Raw genomic sequence first — 20,825 nt, 5'->3', positions numbered from 1 at the left:
GGAAAATGTGTAGGTACTGCTCGGTCCCAAGGAAGAGCGCTAAGGTACTCCGCTGGGCTAGTGCATCTAAGCAGTTCTCACTCTCGTGGCTGTTTCCTGACTAGAAGTCTGCTGTCTCAGCAAAAGGGGGCCTCAGTTAGCTCAAATGGTAGAGGCCTGTGTTTCATTTTTTTAAATCCCAGGTTCAAATCTTTTTTTTTTTTTTTTAAGCCCTCATGGTGTCTTCACGAAACCTCAGGGTTTCTTATACTAATGTACAGCAATATCAAGAAATATTAATATCAAGAAAAATTGTACACAATCATTGCTTGCACTTCTGTTTTTGGTAGATGAGTAAAAGTCATGTGATTGTGCCCACTAACAGTGCATCTGAGATTGATCAGTTTTGTCTTCTGCAGTTATAGCTTTGGGTGGCAGTGGTTCTGAACCTTTTCTGTATTGTGACCTTGAATTATGATAAGTTTTTGGACCCCACCCCTCTGATATAAAGAAACGGTTGTTGTCTCTCTCACAAACCCCAGATGTATTCAGGACCCCTAAAGCCCCTGGCATAGGATGCCATGATCTAGTTTCTGTTAACATGTCTGGAGTGTTAAGGCAAAGAATCTTAAAGAATATATATAAAAAATTGTGGTTCCATCTTCTAAATGTTAATCTTTATTTCTGGTTCATATTAGCTCTTAATATTGTTGTAATGAAAAATATTGGAAAATTTCATCGTTATTGTGGCTTAAACTGTACTTAAGATGATATACTTGTACTAAAACCACTAGGTAATAGACCAAGAGTCCAGTTCTGCAACCTTTGCTCACCCGAGTAGTCCTATTGACTTCAGTGATTGTTTGGATAAAGGTTGCAGAATCTGCTCTTTAAGCAGTACCAGCTAAACTAAACTAATGGTGATGAAATGTATTCTGTCTGCACTTTTCTAAAGTAACTGATGTGTCATCTAGAGAGGAAAATACCAGTTCTGAGAACTTGGAGAAGACAGCGTGTTAAAGGGACAACATCAAATCAAATACATTGAAGTACAAATTAATTTGTTCAAAATAATACCTTAGGTTTTAAAAAATTAATACTTCAGAAAGCTAACATTGATATTTATATATTTTTTCCTTGCATTATCTCAGCTTGAATGATTTGTCACTTTTACTTCTGGATTACTATTGGACTCTCGCACGCTATCAGGATGCTACACTGTTTGGGTTACAAATATTGCAGTGGAATGGTCAAAAAAAAGTCCCTTGGTAATTTTTCTAAATTACATGGGAATATTCTTGTTGACTCTGGATTTTGTAAAATCTTATTTTTACAAACATCAGTTTCAGGCCAAATTTGATCTGACAGTTTCACTTTAGCAAGGACTAGAATTTATCCCATTTGTTTTTCCTCCATATTTTCTACTGTACTATCATTGCTTATTTGTCCGCTATTACACAAATTAGAGATATTTCTGTTTCGGGGATGCGTTCTGAGTGATGCAATATAACCAATAAACTGAGACTGACCGTTTAAATCACTGGACTTTAAGAATCTCTTGGGTTTTTTTTAGTTACGTCCACCTCAACCTCCTGTGTATCTCTTTGTGTTTGACGTCTCCCACAATGCAATAGAAACAGGATACCTGAATACAGTCTGCAAGACCTTATTAGACAATCTTGACTTGTAAGTTTTGGTTCTCTTCTCAGAATTTAATCTTTTTTCCTTGTATTTCCAGTGTTTTCTTTGTGGAAATGTTTTTTGTGATCTGTGAAACTAGTTTAATGTTGTGTGAACAGGATTTTAATTCAGTCCATTTATGACAGAGAGGAAAATTTTCAAAGTACTGCATAGGAATTAGCCTTAAATTCGGTTCTTATCAATTGTAGATACAATGATAAAACCCCTAATTTTAAAATGTACCTGTCAGTCTGATTATACAACTTCTTGTTTTTGCTTTAATAATGCAAAAAAAAATGCATAAGAATATCATAGGTTTGCACTGAACAAAGATTTGGAACTATGGCTTTAGAAACAGTAATTCAGTGTGCACTCCTTGCAACAAATGCACATACATGTCTATAAAGCTTTTCAGGAGAGACAAGTTGGGTGAGGTAATATCTTTTATTGGACCAACTTCTGTTGGTGAGAGAGACAAGCTTTCAGGCTTACACAATGATCTTCCTCAGGTCTGGGAAGTGTGTCTATACATACACGCACACAAGGTAACAATTTATAGCTACTCCCACAATGAACTTGTGTAATACTTTACATCTTTTATGTCTGGTGGAATTCAGCATTAAAAAATTATGTGCACAGTATTTTATAATTCTGCATATTTTATTTGTCAGAATAACACAATATAATCACACCAGTTTCAATTATTTTTGGTGATTTATTTCAGTATACCTGTCAGCAATACAGATGACCAAAAAGATTCAGGAAATGTTTTTTGACAAATAGATTCCTTACTAGGCATATTAATATAGAACTCTGAGTAATTCATTTAAACTACGACAGAGAACCCTATTTCCCACACCCCTCAGAAGCAGTGCAAAGGCTTGGGGGAGTCAGCGGTAGCAGAGGAGCTGAGGGAGAGGGAAATAAATTGCTGGGAAAGATCCTGGGTGTGAACTTGGATGGCTGTTGGGTATGGATGGGAAGGGTATGGAACAAGTTTTTTGCGGGGGCGGGGTGGGATTGTTAGGGAGTTTCCCCCATGCAGATGCCAGGTTGAATTTCCATAGGGGCCTACAACTCCATTCAAAAAATTGTAGGGGTCCACAAATGAAAAACGGTTGAAAACCATTGCTTTAGAGTAAGTCTTAACATAGGTAGTGTCAGTTTATTGCTGTAAAATAGCTCAAAGCCAAGCCATGAACAAATTTCAGTATTGCAGTTGTTCTAACTACTTGTTGGGGGAGGGGAGTGTAAGCATTAGCCTGAGAATGATGTAATGGATATTGCAGAAGCTGTATTTCCCAGCAGGAATAAAATGTCCCTCTACCTTATGTCATTGTAATAGCTCTGAGAGAACATACTTGCACTTGAACAGTGTAGGCTATCCAAAATCGACTTGCTAAACACTTTTTTGATTTTTAGGCTTCCTGGGAACACTAGAACAAAAATAGGCTTTATAACATTTGACAGCACAATCCATTTCTACAGTCTTCAGGAAGGTCTCTCTCAGCCTCAGATGCTAATAGTTTCAGATATTGAAGGTATGTAAGAATGACCTCTAAATTGAATTTTATAAAATGATACCTAATGATTTTGACATACTGTGTTCGCACACTCTAGAACTCTAAATACTAAGATGGGTGAACTAGAGTGCCTTGTATTAAATTAGGATATTGACATAATTAAGATTGCAGAAACTTTCTGAAATAAGGATAATTGATGAAACATGATAATACCAGCGTACAAAATTTAAAGGAATGGTGGTAGGTCACACTATTGGGGGAATGGCACTATATGTGAAAGAAAGAATAGTCAAATATAGTAAAAAATCTTAAATGAATTGAACTGTACCATAGAATCTCTAAAGATAGAAATTCCATGCTTGGACAATAAGCATATAGCAATAGTAATATACTACCGACCAGCTGAGCAGAATAGTGACAATGACTGTGAAATGCTCAGGGAGATTAGAGAGGCTTTGAAGCAGAAAATTCAATAATAATAATGGGGGATTTCAGCTGTCCTCATATTGACTAGGAACATTTCACTTCAGAAAGGAATGCAGAATTAAAAATTTGATACCATAAAAGACTGCTTCTTGGAACATCTTGTCCTGGAACTTAAAAGGGGAGAGGCAATTCTTGATTTAGTCCTAAGTGGAGTACAGGATCTGGGTTGAGAGGTGAATATACCTGGACCACTTGGTAATAACCATAATGTAATTAAATTTAACATCTTTCTAGGTGGGAAACATGTCAAAGAAATTCACCATGGTAGCATTTAACTTAAAAAAGGGGAACTACACAAACATGAGGAAGCTAGTTAAACAGAAATTAACACAAACAATCACAAGGGTGAAATGGATAGTTCTCTGAAAACATCAGCTTGATGTGTAGCAGCAGTCAAAAAAGCTAACAATGCGAGGAACCATTAGAAAAGGGATAGAAAATTAACTAAAAAAAAAAATGATAATGCCATTCTATAAATCCATGGTATGCCCACACCTTGAATACTGCATGCAGTTCTGGTCACTGTATCTCAGTAAAGATGTATTAGAATTGGAGAAGGCCAAGACGAATGATTAAGTGTGTTAGAACAGCTTCCACTGAGGAGAGATTAAAAAGGCTGGGTCTGTTCATCTTAGAAAAGAGATGACTAAGGGGGGAAATGGTAGAGGTCTATAAAATCATGAATGGTGTGGAGAAAGTGAATCGGGAAGTGTTTACTCCTTCACATAACACAAGAAGTAGGGGTCACCTAGTGAAATTAATAGGCAGCAGGTTTCAAATAAACAAAAGAAAGTACTACTTCACACAACGCACAGTCAGCTTGTGAAAGTTGTTGCCCTAGGGCATGCTGTGAAGGCCAAAAGTATAACTGCATTCAAAAAAAAATTAGATAAGTTCATGGAGGATAGGTTCATCAATGGCTATTAGCCAAGATGGTCAGAGAGGCCACCCCAAACTCTGTCTCCTTAAGTCTCTGAGGGTGCGTCTACACTGGAATAAAAGGGCTGTGGCTAGCCTGGGTCAGCTGACTTGGGCTGCAGAGCTAGAAGTTGCTATGTAGACATTTAAGCTCAGACTCGAGCTTGGGCTCTGGGATCCTAGCCTTCCCCCTCGCACTGGCGTAGACATACCCTGGCTGTTGCCAGCTGGTACTAGACAACTGGGAACGGATCAGTTGATTGCCCTGTACTGTCCTCTGTAAGAGACAGAATATTGAGCTAATATAGTTGTTCTTATGCTCAATATGCTGGGAATTCCCAGATCAGATCACTAATTCATCTAGCAGTGGCCAGCACCAGATGCTTCAAAGAGTAGTGAAATCTATTTAATGTATCTAGGGTCTCAGCTAAGGTCCATTAAAGTTAATTGTACAATTGTGACGTATAGTGGGCTGCTTTAGTGGCCTTCACAGGTGAGCTGTTCATGACCTGAAACATGAAGTCAACTTTCCTGGCGTTCTAGTTTAACTCCTAAAATTATCTAAACTTTGTATTTCAATCCTATTTAAACTATTGATCTCAGTAGCTTCCTATAATTCCTAAGTGGCTACATGATGCTTAAGGTTTTTTTTTTTTTTTACTCTTAGTTGTACTGCCGTTTAATTTAAAATGACCTTTCATTGCATAATGTTGGATAGGGTAAATATTACAAAAATGAGCACCTAATAGTTTTTCACAATACTTCTGTTTTACAGGCCATGTTCTTATTCTCTTTTACTCTTTTGCTTTTCATGCCAGATAATCATTATCTCAAATTGAAATGCAAGGGATTGCACGGGTATAACTGAGGGCAGAATAAGACCCAGACTGGTCTGAAAACTAGCTGAAATGTTTTCAGATAGCTTTAATCAGTTCATTTTTCTGCTCTTCCAGATGTGTTTATACCAATGCCAGAGAACTTATTAGTAAACTTAAATGAAAACAAAGAGGTAAGACCTGTCTTAAACTGTTTCGGTGACATTCAGGCAGTATGAAGTGCATTTGATAACTTGTACAGTACTTAATGAGATAATGTCAATTGAAATCACACTTGTCTGAATTTCTTGTCTACTTTTATTACAAAAATTACTGTAACTGAAATAAATGGAAATATTTTGTTTAGTTTTACTTTGTGCGTTTAACTGCGTTGTATGTAATTAGTGTTGCTGTTTCCCCTGTGTAGTCAGCCAGTTTCTCTGTGGAGACTCATCTTTCTTCAAAGCAAGCAAGCAAGCAGAGTATTGCCAAATCACTTTTAATTGGTTACATTTCACTGATTACATTGGTGTCCTTTAAATATCTCAGGTCTCTTTATTTAAAGATAAGGGAATCCAATGCATGTCTCTTACTAGGTGAAGTAACTTAAGATTAATCGCAGTTAACTAATTTTATTAACTCATGCGATTAACTCAAAAAATTAATCTTAATTAATTGCAGTTTTAATCACATGGTTAAACTATAGAATACCAATTGAAATTTATTAAATATTTTTGGATATTTTTTTACATTTTCAAATATTGATTGCAATTACAACACAGTATACAAAGTTAGTGTTCACTTTATATTTTTTATTACTAATATTTGCACTGTAAAAATGATAAAAGAAATAGTATCTTTAATTCACCTCATACAAGTACTGTAGTGCAGTCTCTTTTTTGGGAAAGTGCAACTTACAAATGTAGAATTTTTTTTATTACATAACTGTTTTTTTTTTTGTGTGTGAGTGCAATGTAAAACTTTAGAGCCTACAAGCCCACTCAGTCCTACTTCTTGTTCAGCCAATCGCTAAGACAAATAAGTTTGCTTACCTTTATGGGGGATAATACTGCCCGCTTCTTATTTACGACACTAGAAAATGAGAACAGGCTTTCACGTGGCACTTTTGTAGACAGCATTGCAAGGCATTTAATGTGTCAGATATGTAAACATTTGTATGCCCCTTCATGCTTTGGCCACCATTCCAGAGGACATGATTTCATACTGATGATGCTCATTAAAAAAATACTGCGTTAATTAAATTTGTGACTGAACTCCATGGGGGATAATTGTATGTCTCCTGCTCCATTTTACCCGCATTCTGCCATATATTTCGTGTTATAGCAGTCTCAGATGATGCCCCAGCACATGTTGTTCCTTTTAAGAGCACTTTCATTGTAGGTTTGAGACAATGCAAAGAAGGTACCAATGTGAGATTTTTAAAGATAGCTACAGCACTCGATCCAAGGTTTAAGAACCTCCTTCCAAAATCTTAGAGAGGAGGTGTGGAGCATGCTTTCAGAAATCTTAAAAGAGCAACACTCCGATGCAGAAACTACAGAACCCAAACCACCAAAAAAGAAAATCAGCATTCTGCTGGTGGCATCTGACTCTGATGATGAAAATGAACATGTGTCGGTCCGCCCTGCTTTGGATTGTTGTTGAGCAGAACCAGTCATCAGCATGGATGCATGTCCTCTGGAATGGTGGTTGAAGCATGAAGGGAGTAAGAATCTTTAGCGCATCTGGCACGTAAATATCTTGTAATGCTGGCTACAATAATGCCATGTGAATGCCTGTTCTCATTTTCAGGTGACATTGTAACAAGAAGTGGGTAGCATTGTCTCCTGCAAATGTAAACAAACTTGTTTGTCTGAGCGATTGGCTGAACAAGAAGTAGACCTACATTTGTAAGTTCAACTTTCATGATAAAGTGATTGCATAACAGTTCTTGTATTAGGTGAATTGAAAAATACTATTTTTTATATTTTTTACAGTGCTGATATTTGTAATAAAAAATAAATATAGAGTGAGCACTGTACACTTCGTATTCTGTGTTATAATTGAAATCAATATATTTGAAAATGTAGAAAATATCCAAAAATATTTAAATAAATGGTCTTTTATTATTGTTTAACAGCACAATTAATTGCAATTTTTTTTAATCGCTTGAAAGCCCTACTTAAAATGTTGGCAAGCTTTGCCATATTGAGTTCCTAGTTTTTTGTGCTTGGGAACTTGTTTTATTAGATGCAATAGGTTATGGAATACTGTAGAATGTCACTCTAGATAAAACCTGAGAACTTGCACATGGACACTTGGGTTATGGTGGCAGTTCACATACCTCCAGTTAGTTTGGAGCAGATTTGGGACTTTCTTCCCAGTTATTTTTAGATGAGAGCAATACATCCACTGTGCTCAAAGAGGAGCACATGTGTATCAACACTTAATGTGTGTAGTACATGGCAGACTAGGAAAAAGTGAATTATTTAACTTGGAAAAGTTGCTCTGGTCATCTGAGGCAAAATGTTGAAAATAACTCTTAATTAGTTCCTACAGTTTTAGAAATGCTAAATTTCAAGTGAAAAAGTAGAGGTCAGATAAAAAGCCAGATATTAAGAGGCCTCAATGCTGGCTGGGTGCTGTAAAACAGCAAACTACCCTCACATCTTGTTTTAAGGTATTAAATGTTACTTTTTTGTGTATGTATTTAATTTATCTCTTTATTATGCGTGTAACATTGAATACTGCTGGTATTGTATAGCCTGGGCAACAGAGGAGAAATCTCTTTTGAAACTTTTTAATTCTGAGTACTTTTTTTTACTTTATACCAGCTAATTCAAGATTTACTGAGGACCTTGCCTCAGATGTTCACCAAATCCCTGGAAACACAGAGTGCTCTGGGACCTGCGCTGCAGGCCGCCTTCAAACTGATGTCTCCCACTGGTGGTCGAATTTCTGTCTTCCAGACACAGCTTCCATCTGTAGGAGTGGGATCGCTGAAATCCCGAGAAGAACCGAACCAAAGAGCATCTGCAAAGGTTACAAAACCACTCTTTAAACACAGATTATGAAAATTTACAATCCTGTTGAATGAGTTTATATAAATTTTGCATGGTTTGGATTATCTTAGTTTTATTATAGTTCTGTTGTGAGAGCTGACGTTCTTATGCTGTATTAATCAAACGTTACTAACAAGGAAACATATAAACACAGAGTAATGCTCTGATTTTGAAAAATACTTAGCACTTAGAACAGCCATTAAAGTCAGAGTGAGAGATGCAGTGCTGAGCATCCCTGAAATTAGGTCATAGGAGCGTGTGCCTTTTGGAATTCCTCTCTTCTGTTTCCTTGTATTAACAGGACATACATCTTACACCATCCACTGACTTCTATAAGAAGTTAGCCTTGGACTGTTCAGGGCAGCAGGTTGCAGTTGACTTGTTCCTTCTTAGTGGGCAGTATTCTGACTTGGCTTCATTAGGTAAGTCGTCATAAGCTGCTGTTTAAGATTGTAGCTTCAGTGTTCTAATGAACACTGTGTAATGCTAAAAATTTTTTTTGCTCTTTCACTTAAGTATATTCTACCATTTTAATGTAATGGTTGGTATTGGTAACCATGCCCAAGAGGGTTACTTATGAGACTGCATGTTCCCCTATCCACTGTTTGACATTTCTATGGGTAGAGATTATGGTATTTCATTTTAGGAGTTTCCTTCTTACCTGAGGGTTGAGATTTTCTCATCTCTTGGAACATTGTCAGGACTTGTTCCCTAATATTACTAGACAAAAATCAAAGTTCTAGAAACGTTTAAACAAAGTCCTGTTTAACAAATAGAAATATGTTTAAACTATCTGGGTATCATCTCCTCATTTCCAGATTCTGAACGGCCTCACTAATATGGGCCGTGAGATGACTTCTTTAAAAAAATTAAAAATTGGTAGCTATATCCTTGTATGTCAAAGCAGTTCATAGCTCAGTATCTGATTGTGTCTGTTGGCAGCTCAAAGACAGAGTTCTGTTTACAAAACTTGACCCTTTTCCTCCTAGATCATGTCCTAAATTTTACAAAGAGGATTTCCCTTTGTTCTGGACTAAACATATGTCAGATACCATGGTGACAAGCACAGTATAAGAACCTGAATAGGGTGACTAGCAGGGGCTACTGACCCACAGAAAAAGTCAGTCGTGGGCTGTGCACAGGCTCGGGGCTTCCCATTGCAGTGGGGCGAGCTGTGGAGGCTTGGGGCTTCCCCTAGGCTCTGGGTTGAGGCCAGAAATGAGGGATTCAGGGTGCAGGAGGGGGATGAGGGCTCTGGGGTGGGGCTGGGGCCAAGGGGTTTGGTGTGCAGAAGGAGGTTCGGGGTATGGGCTCCAGGAGGGAGTTTGGGTGCAGGAGGGGGCTCAGGGCTGGGGCAGGAGGTTGGGGTCTGGAAGGGAGTTAGGGTGCAGGAGGGGATTCTGACCTAGGACAGAGGGTTTGGGGTGCGAGTTCTGGCTGGGCGGCACTTACCTCAGGTGGCTCCCGGTCGGCGTCACAGTGGAGCTAAGGCAGGCTCCCTGCCTGCCCTGGCTCCTCGCGGCTCCCAGAAGCGGCCGGCATGTCCCGCCCCAAGGTGGAGGGGCCAGGGGACTCTGCATGGTGTGCACTGCCCACGGGAGCTGTGGAGCTGGCTTTGGGATCAAGGCATTACATGGAGCTTCTCCGTTTGCCCCTGGTTCTAGGGGCCGCAGGGACATGCTGGTCACTTCTGGGAGCTGCACGGAACCGACTGGATTTTTAACAGCCTGGCAACCCTAGCTTCTCCCCGCAGCAGGGTGAGCCGGCGCTTGCAGCTCCAGCCCCACATATGGGTGCCAAGGCTTGGTGCTTCCGGCCCACAGCGCAGAGACTTGCCGCAGGCCACATGACATGAAGCAGCGGGCCGTAGGTTCCCCACTCCTGCTGGATAGGATGGGATTTCATGTTGAGATGACTTCCCCTTAATGCATAATGACATTGTTAGTGAGACATAATATTACAACTTCCTTCTTTAGCATGATAGTTTCCAAGAGGCTCTTCTCCCCTCGACTTGTAGGAGTATTTCAAAGGATTATTTTGTTTCTGGAATAAGGTGTGAGTAATCTGAAGGAATTTATTTTCATTCTTACCTCTCAGTGCATGATGGAGTAAACATCTTTATAGGAGACAGCTTCATTACTATTTTAATTACTTTCTTACCCCTGACGTATCCTCTGATTTCTGTTCCAGAGTGGTGTGGTACCATCTTTCCTTTAGACCAATTTTAAATTCATTTCACACTTTATAACCTTCATAATCAAGTGAATATGCAAGTTATTGGTCACATCTACACATTATATCTAGGCCTGTATCTGTGTAGAATAAGGTTATTAATGTTAAACTGTTCAGGTGTGCAAATAAAATTACAGGGAGAATTTAGGTTAATCTGAACTGATATTTGAAGACTGCAGCAACAGCTATTGGTTTGAACTCCACCAATGCACATTTTCTATTCTAGGCTGTATATCGAGGTATTCAGCAGGGAGTGTGTATTACTATCAATCTTACCATCAGCAACACAATCCTGTCCAGGTGGAGAAATTACAGAAAGAGCTGAAACGATACTTAACTAGAAAGATTGGCTTTGAGGCGGTCATGAGGATAAGATGCACCAAAGGTCTGAATAGAATCTTTTTTTGCACACTTTATTATTTAAAAATGTTTTATTGGTAATTTTGTTTTTATATAAGCCTGAATGAATAGTTGGCAAATATGTACATGGAAAATCAGGCATTGTGAATCCAACTGCACAGAAGAAAGCAGAATTAGTAGTAGTATAAAAGAGTGGATCAAGGTGCAGTGGTGTTCAGGATCAGTATGTACAGCTTGCCAAGGCTAGTAATAAGTGCTTCGTTACCATGTACTTCCACAGGCTACTCCAGCAAAAATAAGGAATTCACAATGTAATAGTCCTGCTACATGGTTTACTTTCAAACCTGTGTCCTGCCCTGTGGTCAAACTAGAAGCCTGATTTTTATTTTATTTTTTTTAAATTTCATAAGCTGAGAGGATAAAGGGAACTTTTTACTCTCTGGCACCTCCATCTAAAAACTATAAAGAAGCAACAGAAAAGCATTCAAACAGTGCATTGTAACAAGGGTCCTGTACCTTGGGTGTAATTGAATTCAACATCATATATTTGTAATAGCGCTGTTGATTAATCACAGTTAACTCGTGATTAACTTAAAAAAATTAATCGCGATTAATCAGTGTTAATCGGACTATTAAGCAATAGAATACCAATTGAAATTTATTAAATATTTTGGTTTTTCTTACATTTTCTAATATATTGATTTCAGTTACAAGACAGAATACAAAGTGTACAGTGCTCACTTTATATTTTTTATTACAAATATTTGCATGGTAAAAATGAACAAAAGGAATAGTATTTTTCAATTCACCTCATACAAATACTGCAGTGCGATCGATGTCTTTATCGTGAAAATGCAACTTACAAATGTAGATTTTTATTGTTATTTTTTTGGTTACATAACTGGGTTTTTTTTTGTAGTGCAATGTAAAACTTTAGAGCCTACAAGTCCACTCAGTCCTTCTTCTTGTTCAGCCAGTCGTTAAGGCAAACAAATTTGTTTCCATTTTACGGGAGATAATGCTGCTGACTTCTTACTTACAATGTCACCAGAAAGTGAGAACAGGCATTCGCATGGCACTTTTATAGATGGCATTGCAAGTGCATTCATAAAACATTCTTCAACCACCACATCCAAAAATATGTAAATAAATGGTTTTCTATTAATTGTGCTGTTTAAAAAAATTAATCACGATTATTGTTTATCACTTGACAGTCCTAATTTGTAACCTTTTTAGAACTAAACTACTGGTTCCCAAGGGTAGTGCTTATAAAGAAAGAGTACTTCACTGTGCTGTATATAGTATTTTCCCGTAAATGACTGATCCTATCATATATTCTGAACTAGAAATATCAGCACAATGTGACTTGCAGCCTCAAAGAGTCAAAGAAATTCGAAATGTTACTAATCTTTGAGCTGACTTGTATTCCGAGTGCTTGGTAACCATTGGTTTTAGTGCATGTTACAAATTAATATGCAACTTGAGATATTTACATTTACTAAAGGAACTGTGTTTTGAAAAGGGTTTGTCCATAATCTAGAAATCAGGGCAACTATGTAATCAGTTCATAGTTTACATTAAATGGCAAAAGTAACATTAATAAATAAGATTACATGGTTTTTCCTTTCGTAGGTCTTTCCATTCATACCTTCCATGGGAACTTCTTTGTGCGATCAACAGACTTGTTGTCTTTACCCAATGTAAACCCGGATGCAGGATATGCTGTACAAATGTCAGTAGAGGAAAGTCTCACTGACATGCCAGTTGTTTCTTTTCAGTCAGCACTACTGTACACATCCAGCAAAGGTAAGAAATGTAAACAGCATTGACTGGTAGAATGATACAATATGTTAGCTGCCAATGTGTGTAAATTCTTAAATTTATAATCTAGTTTGCTTGTAGTAAGTAAATAACTTCAACTGCATCTTCATATCCCCAATAAGAGAGGGTAGAGTACTAACACCTTAGCACGCTCATTCCTCCTTTCCTGTTAGTGATAGTAGTTATTCATTATTCAGCAGCTGCATTTTAGGGCCTTACAGATTTTCTGAAAAACTTGCTCTGATCTGAAATGGGCAATTTTAGCCCAGAAATAAATTGGCCAAAGAGGGTAAATTGGCTGCTTAACAGGTGTTCATTTAAAATAATTGTGTGACAAGTTAATGGTGCATTAAATCAGTTTTATAAGTTATTTATCTGAAATATAGACTAATTGCTTTTGGTAAGTTGAGCAAAAAAGATATTCTTAAATAAATTGACTTAAAAAAATTAGAGTTACTGCAAATTTTACTGTACAGACCTCATTTTTGGTAAATTTGTGATTTTTCTCCCCACTTCCCCCAAAACACAGCTTAGATAATGGTGTGGAAAATGCCATTTGGCGACTACACAGATTTATTTTCTCCCTATAGGTGAAAGAAGGATTCGAGTCCACACTATGTGTTTACCTGTTGTTACAACACTGAGTGATGTCTATCTGGGGGCTGATGTACAAGCTATTACAGGTTTATTAGCCAATATGGGTAAGCATGACGCTCTTTGATGTACAAGTGTAAAATATCTAAAACTTTTGAGGAATAATCCTTTGGGAAGCAAGATTACAAGGGAAGTATCCTACCTTCTGAATGGTTGAAGGCACTTTGCCATATGACTTACAGTGACTCTGGGTGTGAAGATATCAGTACAACTGTATGTTGTCATGTTGTTTGATATGGCTTTAGAATTCTGCACATCAGAAGTTAGAGCAGCAATTAGGACTCTGGGATTTTTTATTCTAGGCTGTACCATTAATGTTCCTATCCCTCTATGCCTCTTGGTGGCACAGTAAAGCTCCATTAATGTATGTTTGTAACCATCTTAAGATCCTGACATGAGGGGTTATAGAAGTACAAAATAATACGTGTCAGTAATTCCTAGAAAAGAAAATTAGCTGTTAAACTTCTCTCTCTCTCTGCTTTTTAGCTGTGGACCGGTCAGTTTCTGCTAGTTTGAGTGATGCTCGGGATGCCTTGGTGAATGCTGTAATCGATTCCCTGTCGGCTTACCGCTCTTCAGTCCTAAGCATTCAGCAACCTGGTCTGATGGCTCCCTATTCCCTACGACTCTTTCCACTTCATGTACTGGCTCTCTTAAAACAAGTAAGAATGAAAATAAAATCTTTCCAGAGGACATTATTTTTATATTCAGTATGTCAGTCTGAATGATGTATAGGTAAACATTTCTGTGAGATGATATTATCTATGAAGGGTTTTGGCAACATTTGAAGGGGGGTGATTTCTTCATTGGTTTGGATCCAGTTTAATTAAGACCAGCCATCTTGCCATATACTATCACAGTAATTGAGGTTGTTTGGCATTTAAGATAATAGCCTCTTCTGGTATAAATGGAACAGTTCTGGAACCAACTTCTTGTCTCATTTCTCCAGGCCCTGGATTTGGTGATTTTTTTTTTCCTTTTCTTTCCAGTACCACTGCAAAGCAAGACTTGCTTGTTCACCTTGGTTTTCACTGGGGCCAACTGTAGTAGAAGATGGCTTGGGTGTCTATATCAGCCACCAACAAAGGGTTTTTTAAAAGTTATCATAAGATCTGAATATGACTGAAGTTACATATATATAGGCTGTGTTTGTGTACGGTATCTAGAGCTTATGTCAGATGCATTTATCATAAAGCTTGACATTTTTATGAACAATGTAGGGAGGTGGTATAGTTGTGGAGTGTGTCATGACAGAAAGAAGGGGCTTCTGTTCCATGTATAGAGCTGCAGCAGTGTAGGATCGGGAGTATGGTGAAGAATAGCACCAGGGAGGTGGAGCTAGAGGGCAAGAAGCTTGGGTGCCTGGGAGTGCATTGGTATTGAGGCAGAAGTGGGCAGCCAAGAGAGGAAGCAAAGGAAAGTGGGGGCAGGGAGTAATATGGGGAGACTTGCTGTGATTGTCTGATACCCCTGACTGCTAGCCTAGGGAACATGCAGCAATTGCTGTTCAGTGTGGCTTTGAGGAGCTTCACTCTATGTGCTGCTGACAAGGCAAATCTATACACCAGTTTAATGTGGGGTGTAGGGAGAGAGCTAAGTGCTAGCCCACAAAGAACTGATCTTTGCTGGCTTTTCTAACAAAGGGGTTTGCAGCATTCCTGAGTCTTGTCTACGCTAGAAAACTGAACAATTTCTAAAAATGGCTTTCAGCTGTGGATCCCTCTGAACTAATATAGAAAACGGTTAGTCTTAGGATAGATGGTTTACTCTTTCAGAATGCAGCATGATCAAGACCTGGTGGAATCATCTCATTCACACTTTCTCAAATGATACTAAAAAACCCTTGTTAAGTCTATGCTATGGCTGTGTTTATGCTGGGGAGATTTGATCTCTTTAATATAGACAAAGTCAAACACTTGAATGGTTTTCAGTACTTGTTTGGGATGCGGTCCTGCTTCAGCAACAGTTGAGCTGCTTTGTGTCTGTAAGCCAATGGAGTGCATTTACCATTAAGTCAGAACACCTCTGACAGAGATGTGCATTAGAGCCAAAGGATTAAGCATAACAAGTCTTTGAATTGCGGTTTTAAAGTATCGTTATGTAGCTTCTTGAGACAAAGTAATAAGCATAATTTTATTAAAAATCCATCTTAATATGCCGTCATTCCAACTCCACTCTTCAGAAAGTTTTCTACAGACATAAGACTAACATATATTACAGTATGTTATGTCAGTGGTTCCAGAATCCAAAGATACACTGAGTGATTAGTCACAAAGTTGTTTGCATATAAGTAATATACAAAACTTGCTTTGAGTACAGATACTCAGTTAAGAAATGCAGATAAATTAAGTGTGTGGGGGGGTCATTGTAGTAATCAAGACTTTATTATATTTTTAGATCAAAATATTTAAGGCTAAATTTCATGTGGGACTCAAAATATTTCTTAATGTAGGTAATCAAAAGCAGATGTAGGCAATATACCTATTCTTGTTTTATAAACATCTTGAATGTGTGATACTCTGCCTAGTGCTTTTCACTTGTTGACTTTGAATTAATAACAAATTAAAATATTTCAAATACTGGTTTTATTCACAGAAAGCATTCCAGACTGGGACAAATATCCGTTTAGATGAGCGTATTTTTACTATGTGTCAAGTGAAAAACCAGCCCCTAATTTACCTCATGCTTATGACCCATCCCAATCTGTACAGAGTTGACAATCTCACAGATGAGGTATGATTTCTTTTTACTTATTACACTGGTTCTGTGGTTGCTTGGTTCCAAAGACCTTTATTTGAAGTGAAGAATATGTATTGCATAGAAAACCCTTTAAATAAGAACTGTATTCTTCAAGGTATGTAGTCTGAGAGCTCACAGCCAGTCACAAAGTTTAAAGTTTTGAAGATACATCAAAGCAGCTTACCCATTATAGGCAAACTGATGAAACAATTCCTTGGCATTCGAATTAAGTCACATCACATGAATCATGCATGTGTGTGTGACTATTAAGGAATTATTATAAAGACTGCTGCACTAAATTGCCACTCCATGTAATCCAGACTTATTCTAAATCAAGTTTTGTAGCAATAACTTGGAAGCAATACATGCATGAATTATAAGTCATGAGATGAGGGGTAGTTCCAGTGTTGGATTGCATTTCAGACTAAGCTGAAGTGTGTAAAAGTTTACAAATACTGTAAACCGTACATACATATAAGATGTTGCTCCATTATTTTCCTGTTAGGGGTGGTATAGATGGGCTCTGGAGGGAACATGTGGCTAACACCCCACTCTAGACACAATGTGGATTGGATTCTATAGACAATCATTCTGAAAAATGTAGCTGGCATTCTAATTTGAAAATAGTCTATTACACTACAAAGCACATCCCATTAAAAGGGGATATGCTGCAGCAGGGATGATGTTTTTCATAGTGGTGTTCAACTTCTTTTTTAAAATAAGTCCTGTCATTAGTGCCATGAACCAGTATGTGTAGGAATTAGTGCAGGCAGACTAATTCTGTACATCCAGACTTCGAAGCCTGCAGATTTTTGAAGCTCACATAATTGTATGAAGTTTTCAGAAGAGAATCAATTTCATTAAGACAAAATAAAGACTGCTTTTTTTTATAATAAAGTATATGTTATATCTGAGTTTTAACAATGTAAAAGTCAGACTGCAACAGATGATGCACTTGGGGGCAAGAGGGTATAATTTGTCCTTAATTGTTTTTTACTAATAAAAATGTATTCCACTTGAATATTTCTCATTCCTGCTGCCTCTCTTATCTATATATCTAGAGGCACACTTACATGGTGGCAATTTTTCTCTTTAGGGAGCCCTCAACATCAATGATAAAACAATACCTCAGCCACCCATTCTCCAGCTGTCTGTGGAGAAGCTGAGTAGGGATGGTGCTTATCTTATGGATGCTGGCTCTGTAAGTTAAAATTTTATATGAACTTTTGGGTTTTTCTGAAGGCTACTGAGCACTTTAGATATACAGAAGAGTATAAGGGTGTATGTATTGCATAGATTAATGCTATTGTTATTGAACTGTCTTTTAGGTAATGTTTATCTGGATTGGAAAGAATTGTGGACAGAATTTTATCAGCCAAGTCCTTGGAGTTCCAAGTTGTGCATCAATACCACAGAATATGGTAAGTGCTTGCTTTGGCCTTAAATAGGACAAGTAACTTTTTAAATTATAATCTATCACCTGTATAAGCTCAAGAGCCTTTCAGAATTGTAGCTGATGGTAATTAATTACAGTTTCAGGAAAAGTTCACTTTCCCCATCATGAGACTCTCTTCCGTAGGTTCTCCACTTAAAATGATCTTAATCCAGCTCACTCACTATGAAACCGCAATAAGTAGAAGTTGATAACCATCAGTTAGATCCAGTAAAAGTCTGAGCAGATTGAGAATATTGGGACCAGGAAGGAGAGTGGGTTAGCTCACCAGCCCTCAATTGCTGGAAAATTCAAATCCTAGTTTAGTTCACAAGTGAAAATGAATCTGTTAATGTAGTCCCAGTTGTGACAGCCAAAAGCCACTATTCAGTTTGGCACAGTTGATAGTTTGTTCAAGGATGATCTGACACTGAAATTGCAGTGGTATGTGAAACAGCTTCATACTCACTGTGCCTACTTTATGCCTGATTATGATGCTTGACCCTTTTCATTAACACTAAATTAACTCTGTCTCCTAAAGACAGAGTATATTATATTATGTATTAATGATAACCTTTGTCTAATAGACGCATCTTCCAGACCTTGAAACAGCTGAATCTACCAGAACAATAGCTTTTATCTCTTGGCTGAGAGAGCAAAGGCCATTCTTCCCTATACTGTATATAATAACGTAAGTTCTTTTCGACAACTCTAATACACAAATATGCATAGTCATGCATGCATAGTCATGTTTGCCACTGTAGTGACACATTTTATACTGCAGTGCCCTCACACAAGATTTGTAGGAGTTGTGCCTACTGTGAATTGTAAATGCTTGAAAACCTGACGTGATTTTAACTTTGCTTGTTTTGTCATCTTTTAATTTGTGGAGGTTTGATGCTTTCTCAGGGCATCCAGAACTGTAAGTCACCTTGTTACCCTTCTGTCTCAGCAAGAGATTTATTGGTGCTATACTGTGTGACCGCTTCCTGCCACCCCTGTCTGCTAGATAGGCAAACAGACTCCTCAGGACTCTGCCAGTCCAGACTTTGCCTTGCAGGTTAACTCTTGGTGTACTTCAGTTCCTGAATCCCCTGGAAGAGAGTTCCTCTGCAGCATCCAGGCTTTGTCACTGTATGCCCACAGAAATACCAAGTCCGCTGTCTCCAAAGAGACAGAATACGCACCAGGCTGTTAGCTCAACTGAGGATGCACACCTTACTTTAATATAATAGTACTGAGATGAATTTATAATAAAACAAGACTAAGTGATACTAAGGAGAAATAATAGAAACAGAAAATGGTTACAAATAAACAAAAGAATAACCTGCTTCTAAAAGTCTACATATAACCATAACAGGCTTCAAGCTTTGTTCTCACCTACAATTGCTTTTCAGCATCACTAACCCACATAGTTGGGGATCCACCGTTCATAGCTGCAAAGAGCACTGACCTCTTTGTTCCCTCAGTGATGGATAACAAGATGCCCTTTTGCTTTTCTTTATATTCCCCAATGTTAATTGTCTTTGTCTCAAGAATCAGGATGACTCCCTGGGCTTCAGTCTCTTCCTGCGTGCTAACACCATGCTCTTCCTCATCCTCCTGATAACTGGTGTTTACTGCAGATACAGATAAATTGTCCATTGTCTGTGGCATCCCCATGCTCAGTTTACATTATAGACAGACAAATCAATATTCTTCTCTGAGTGATGGTCCCTATCTGTATTCCACATGTTGGGTGCTCATTTCAGGGAGGTCCAAAATACAGTTGAGGACCTCCCCTTTGATGAGCAAGTTGTTCCACAAAAAGATGGATGAATCCCTTCATGTACTGAAGGACTCTACAGGCACACTATGGTCCCTTGGTATATACACCCCAGCTCTGAAACACAAGCAGCAGAGACAACCATTCCGTCTGTAACCTTACCTGGCCTAATACCAATGCCAGCAGGATGTGCCACTTAGGTGGCACCTCTTGCAACAGACACACTTCCCTGCTTCCGCTACAACTAATTCTTTGACCCTTTCCCACCAGCACCCAAAACCTCAGTTTTGACTTGCATGTCGACCCCTAAACCTTCCCCGATGCCACCACAGTGCCTCGTATAGTGTATGGGGGCCATATTGCCCTATTTCCTCACAACTGGGACAGGATCACCATGGACAGTTGGATACTGGAGAACATCCACCATGGATACTCCATAGAATTCCTCTTGTTCCCACATCTTTGGTATCTCCAGCCTCCCTTCCTCCGCCCCTTGGACTTTTCTTGGGGATCCATCCCATCAATGCATTCTCCAAAAAGAAGAAGAAAATCTGCACATTGAAAGGGCCATAGAGCCTGTCCCACCTCAATGCAAGGGAAGAGGCTTCTACCTACCATACTGTCTTATCCTGAAGAAGGGTGCCGTGCACTGTCCGCATCTAGATCTTCAGATGATAAATACTTTTTCAGAAAGCCCAAATTCTGTACGGTAACGTTGGCATTGATTATTCCTTCCCTCTCCCAGGAAGCCTGGTTTACAGCTCACAACATGGACACTTACTTCGATGTAGACAGTTACCTGCCCCACTGCAAGTTTCTCCATTTTCGGGTAGTTCACCAACACTATCGGTTTCAGGTCCTCTCGTTTGGTATATTGACAGCGCCAGGAGTGTTCACAAAGGTCTTTGCTGTGGTAGCAGTCCAAATGCGCCGCCTCTGCTACTCAGTATACCCCCTACCTTAACAACTGGCTCCTCGTGGTGCTTATCGTGCCAGGAAGTAGCCGCCATGATCCTCACCCTTTGCATACTATTGGCATCTCTAGGTATTTGTGTCAACAAGGAAAAGTCAGTATTGATATCTACGCAGATTATACTTTCTCGGAGCACGTCTTGACTCCATTGCAGTGAGAGGTTTCCTTCTGGTGGACTGCTTTGCAACACTTATGTCCATCATTGTGGACCTGCATCATAGACCTCACACCATGGTCTGCCTGCCTCACTCTCACTCTCACTCTCACTCTCACTCTCTCTCTCTCTCTCTTCCCCCCCCCCCCTTTGGCCATGTGTTGCCTCCAAGTGTAGCTCCTCTCCATCTACAGAAGCAACACAGACCATATGTTGGCCAGAATCATAGTTC

General features: G+C 38.7%; 1 protein-coding gene across 1 annotated transcript in view; it reads left to right on the top strand.

Annotated features, from left to right (window-relative positions):
• The window catches only part of SEC24A (SEC24 homolog A, COPII coat complex component), a 51,561-nt gene that overhangs the window by 24,477 nt on the left and 6,259 nt on the right, over nt 1-20,825 (top strand). The window contains exons 10-22 of the mRNA XM_084636766.1: nt 1,553-1,665; nt 3,082-3,200; nt 5,540-5,595; nt 8,236-8,442; nt 8,765-8,885; nt 10,922-11,080; nt 12,688-12,861; nt 13,467-13,577; nt 14,017-14,192; nt 16,126-16,263; nt 17,366-17,470; nt 17,598-17,690; nt 18,289-18,392. Coding sequence (XP_084492892.1) covers nt 1,553-1,665; nt 3,082-3,200; nt 5,540-5,595; nt 8,236-8,442; nt 8,765-8,885; nt 10,922-11,080; nt 12,688-12,861; nt 13,467-13,577; nt 14,017-14,192; nt 16,126-16,263; nt 17,366-17,470; nt 17,598-17,690; nt 18,289-18,392 — 1,676 coding nt within the window. The remainder of the gene's footprint in view (nt 1-1,552; nt 1,666-3,081; nt 3,201-5,539; nt 5,596-8,235; nt 8,443-8,764; nt 8,886-10,921; nt 11,081-12,687; nt 12,862-13,466; nt 13,578-14,016; nt 14,193-16,125; nt 16,264-17,365; nt 17,471-17,597; nt 17,691-18,288; nt 18,393-20,825) is intronic.

Source organism: Lepidochelys olivacea (genome assembly GCF_965140295.1).
Source record: "Lepidochelys olivacea isolate rLepOli2 genome assembly, chromosome: 8".
Taxonomy (NCBI): Eukaryota; Metazoa; Chordata; order Testudines; family Cheloniidae; genus Lepidochelys; species Lepidochelys olivacea.
The sequence above is the reverse complement of the archived record's forward strand: the minus strand, read 5'-3'. Positions and strand labels throughout refer to the sequence as shown.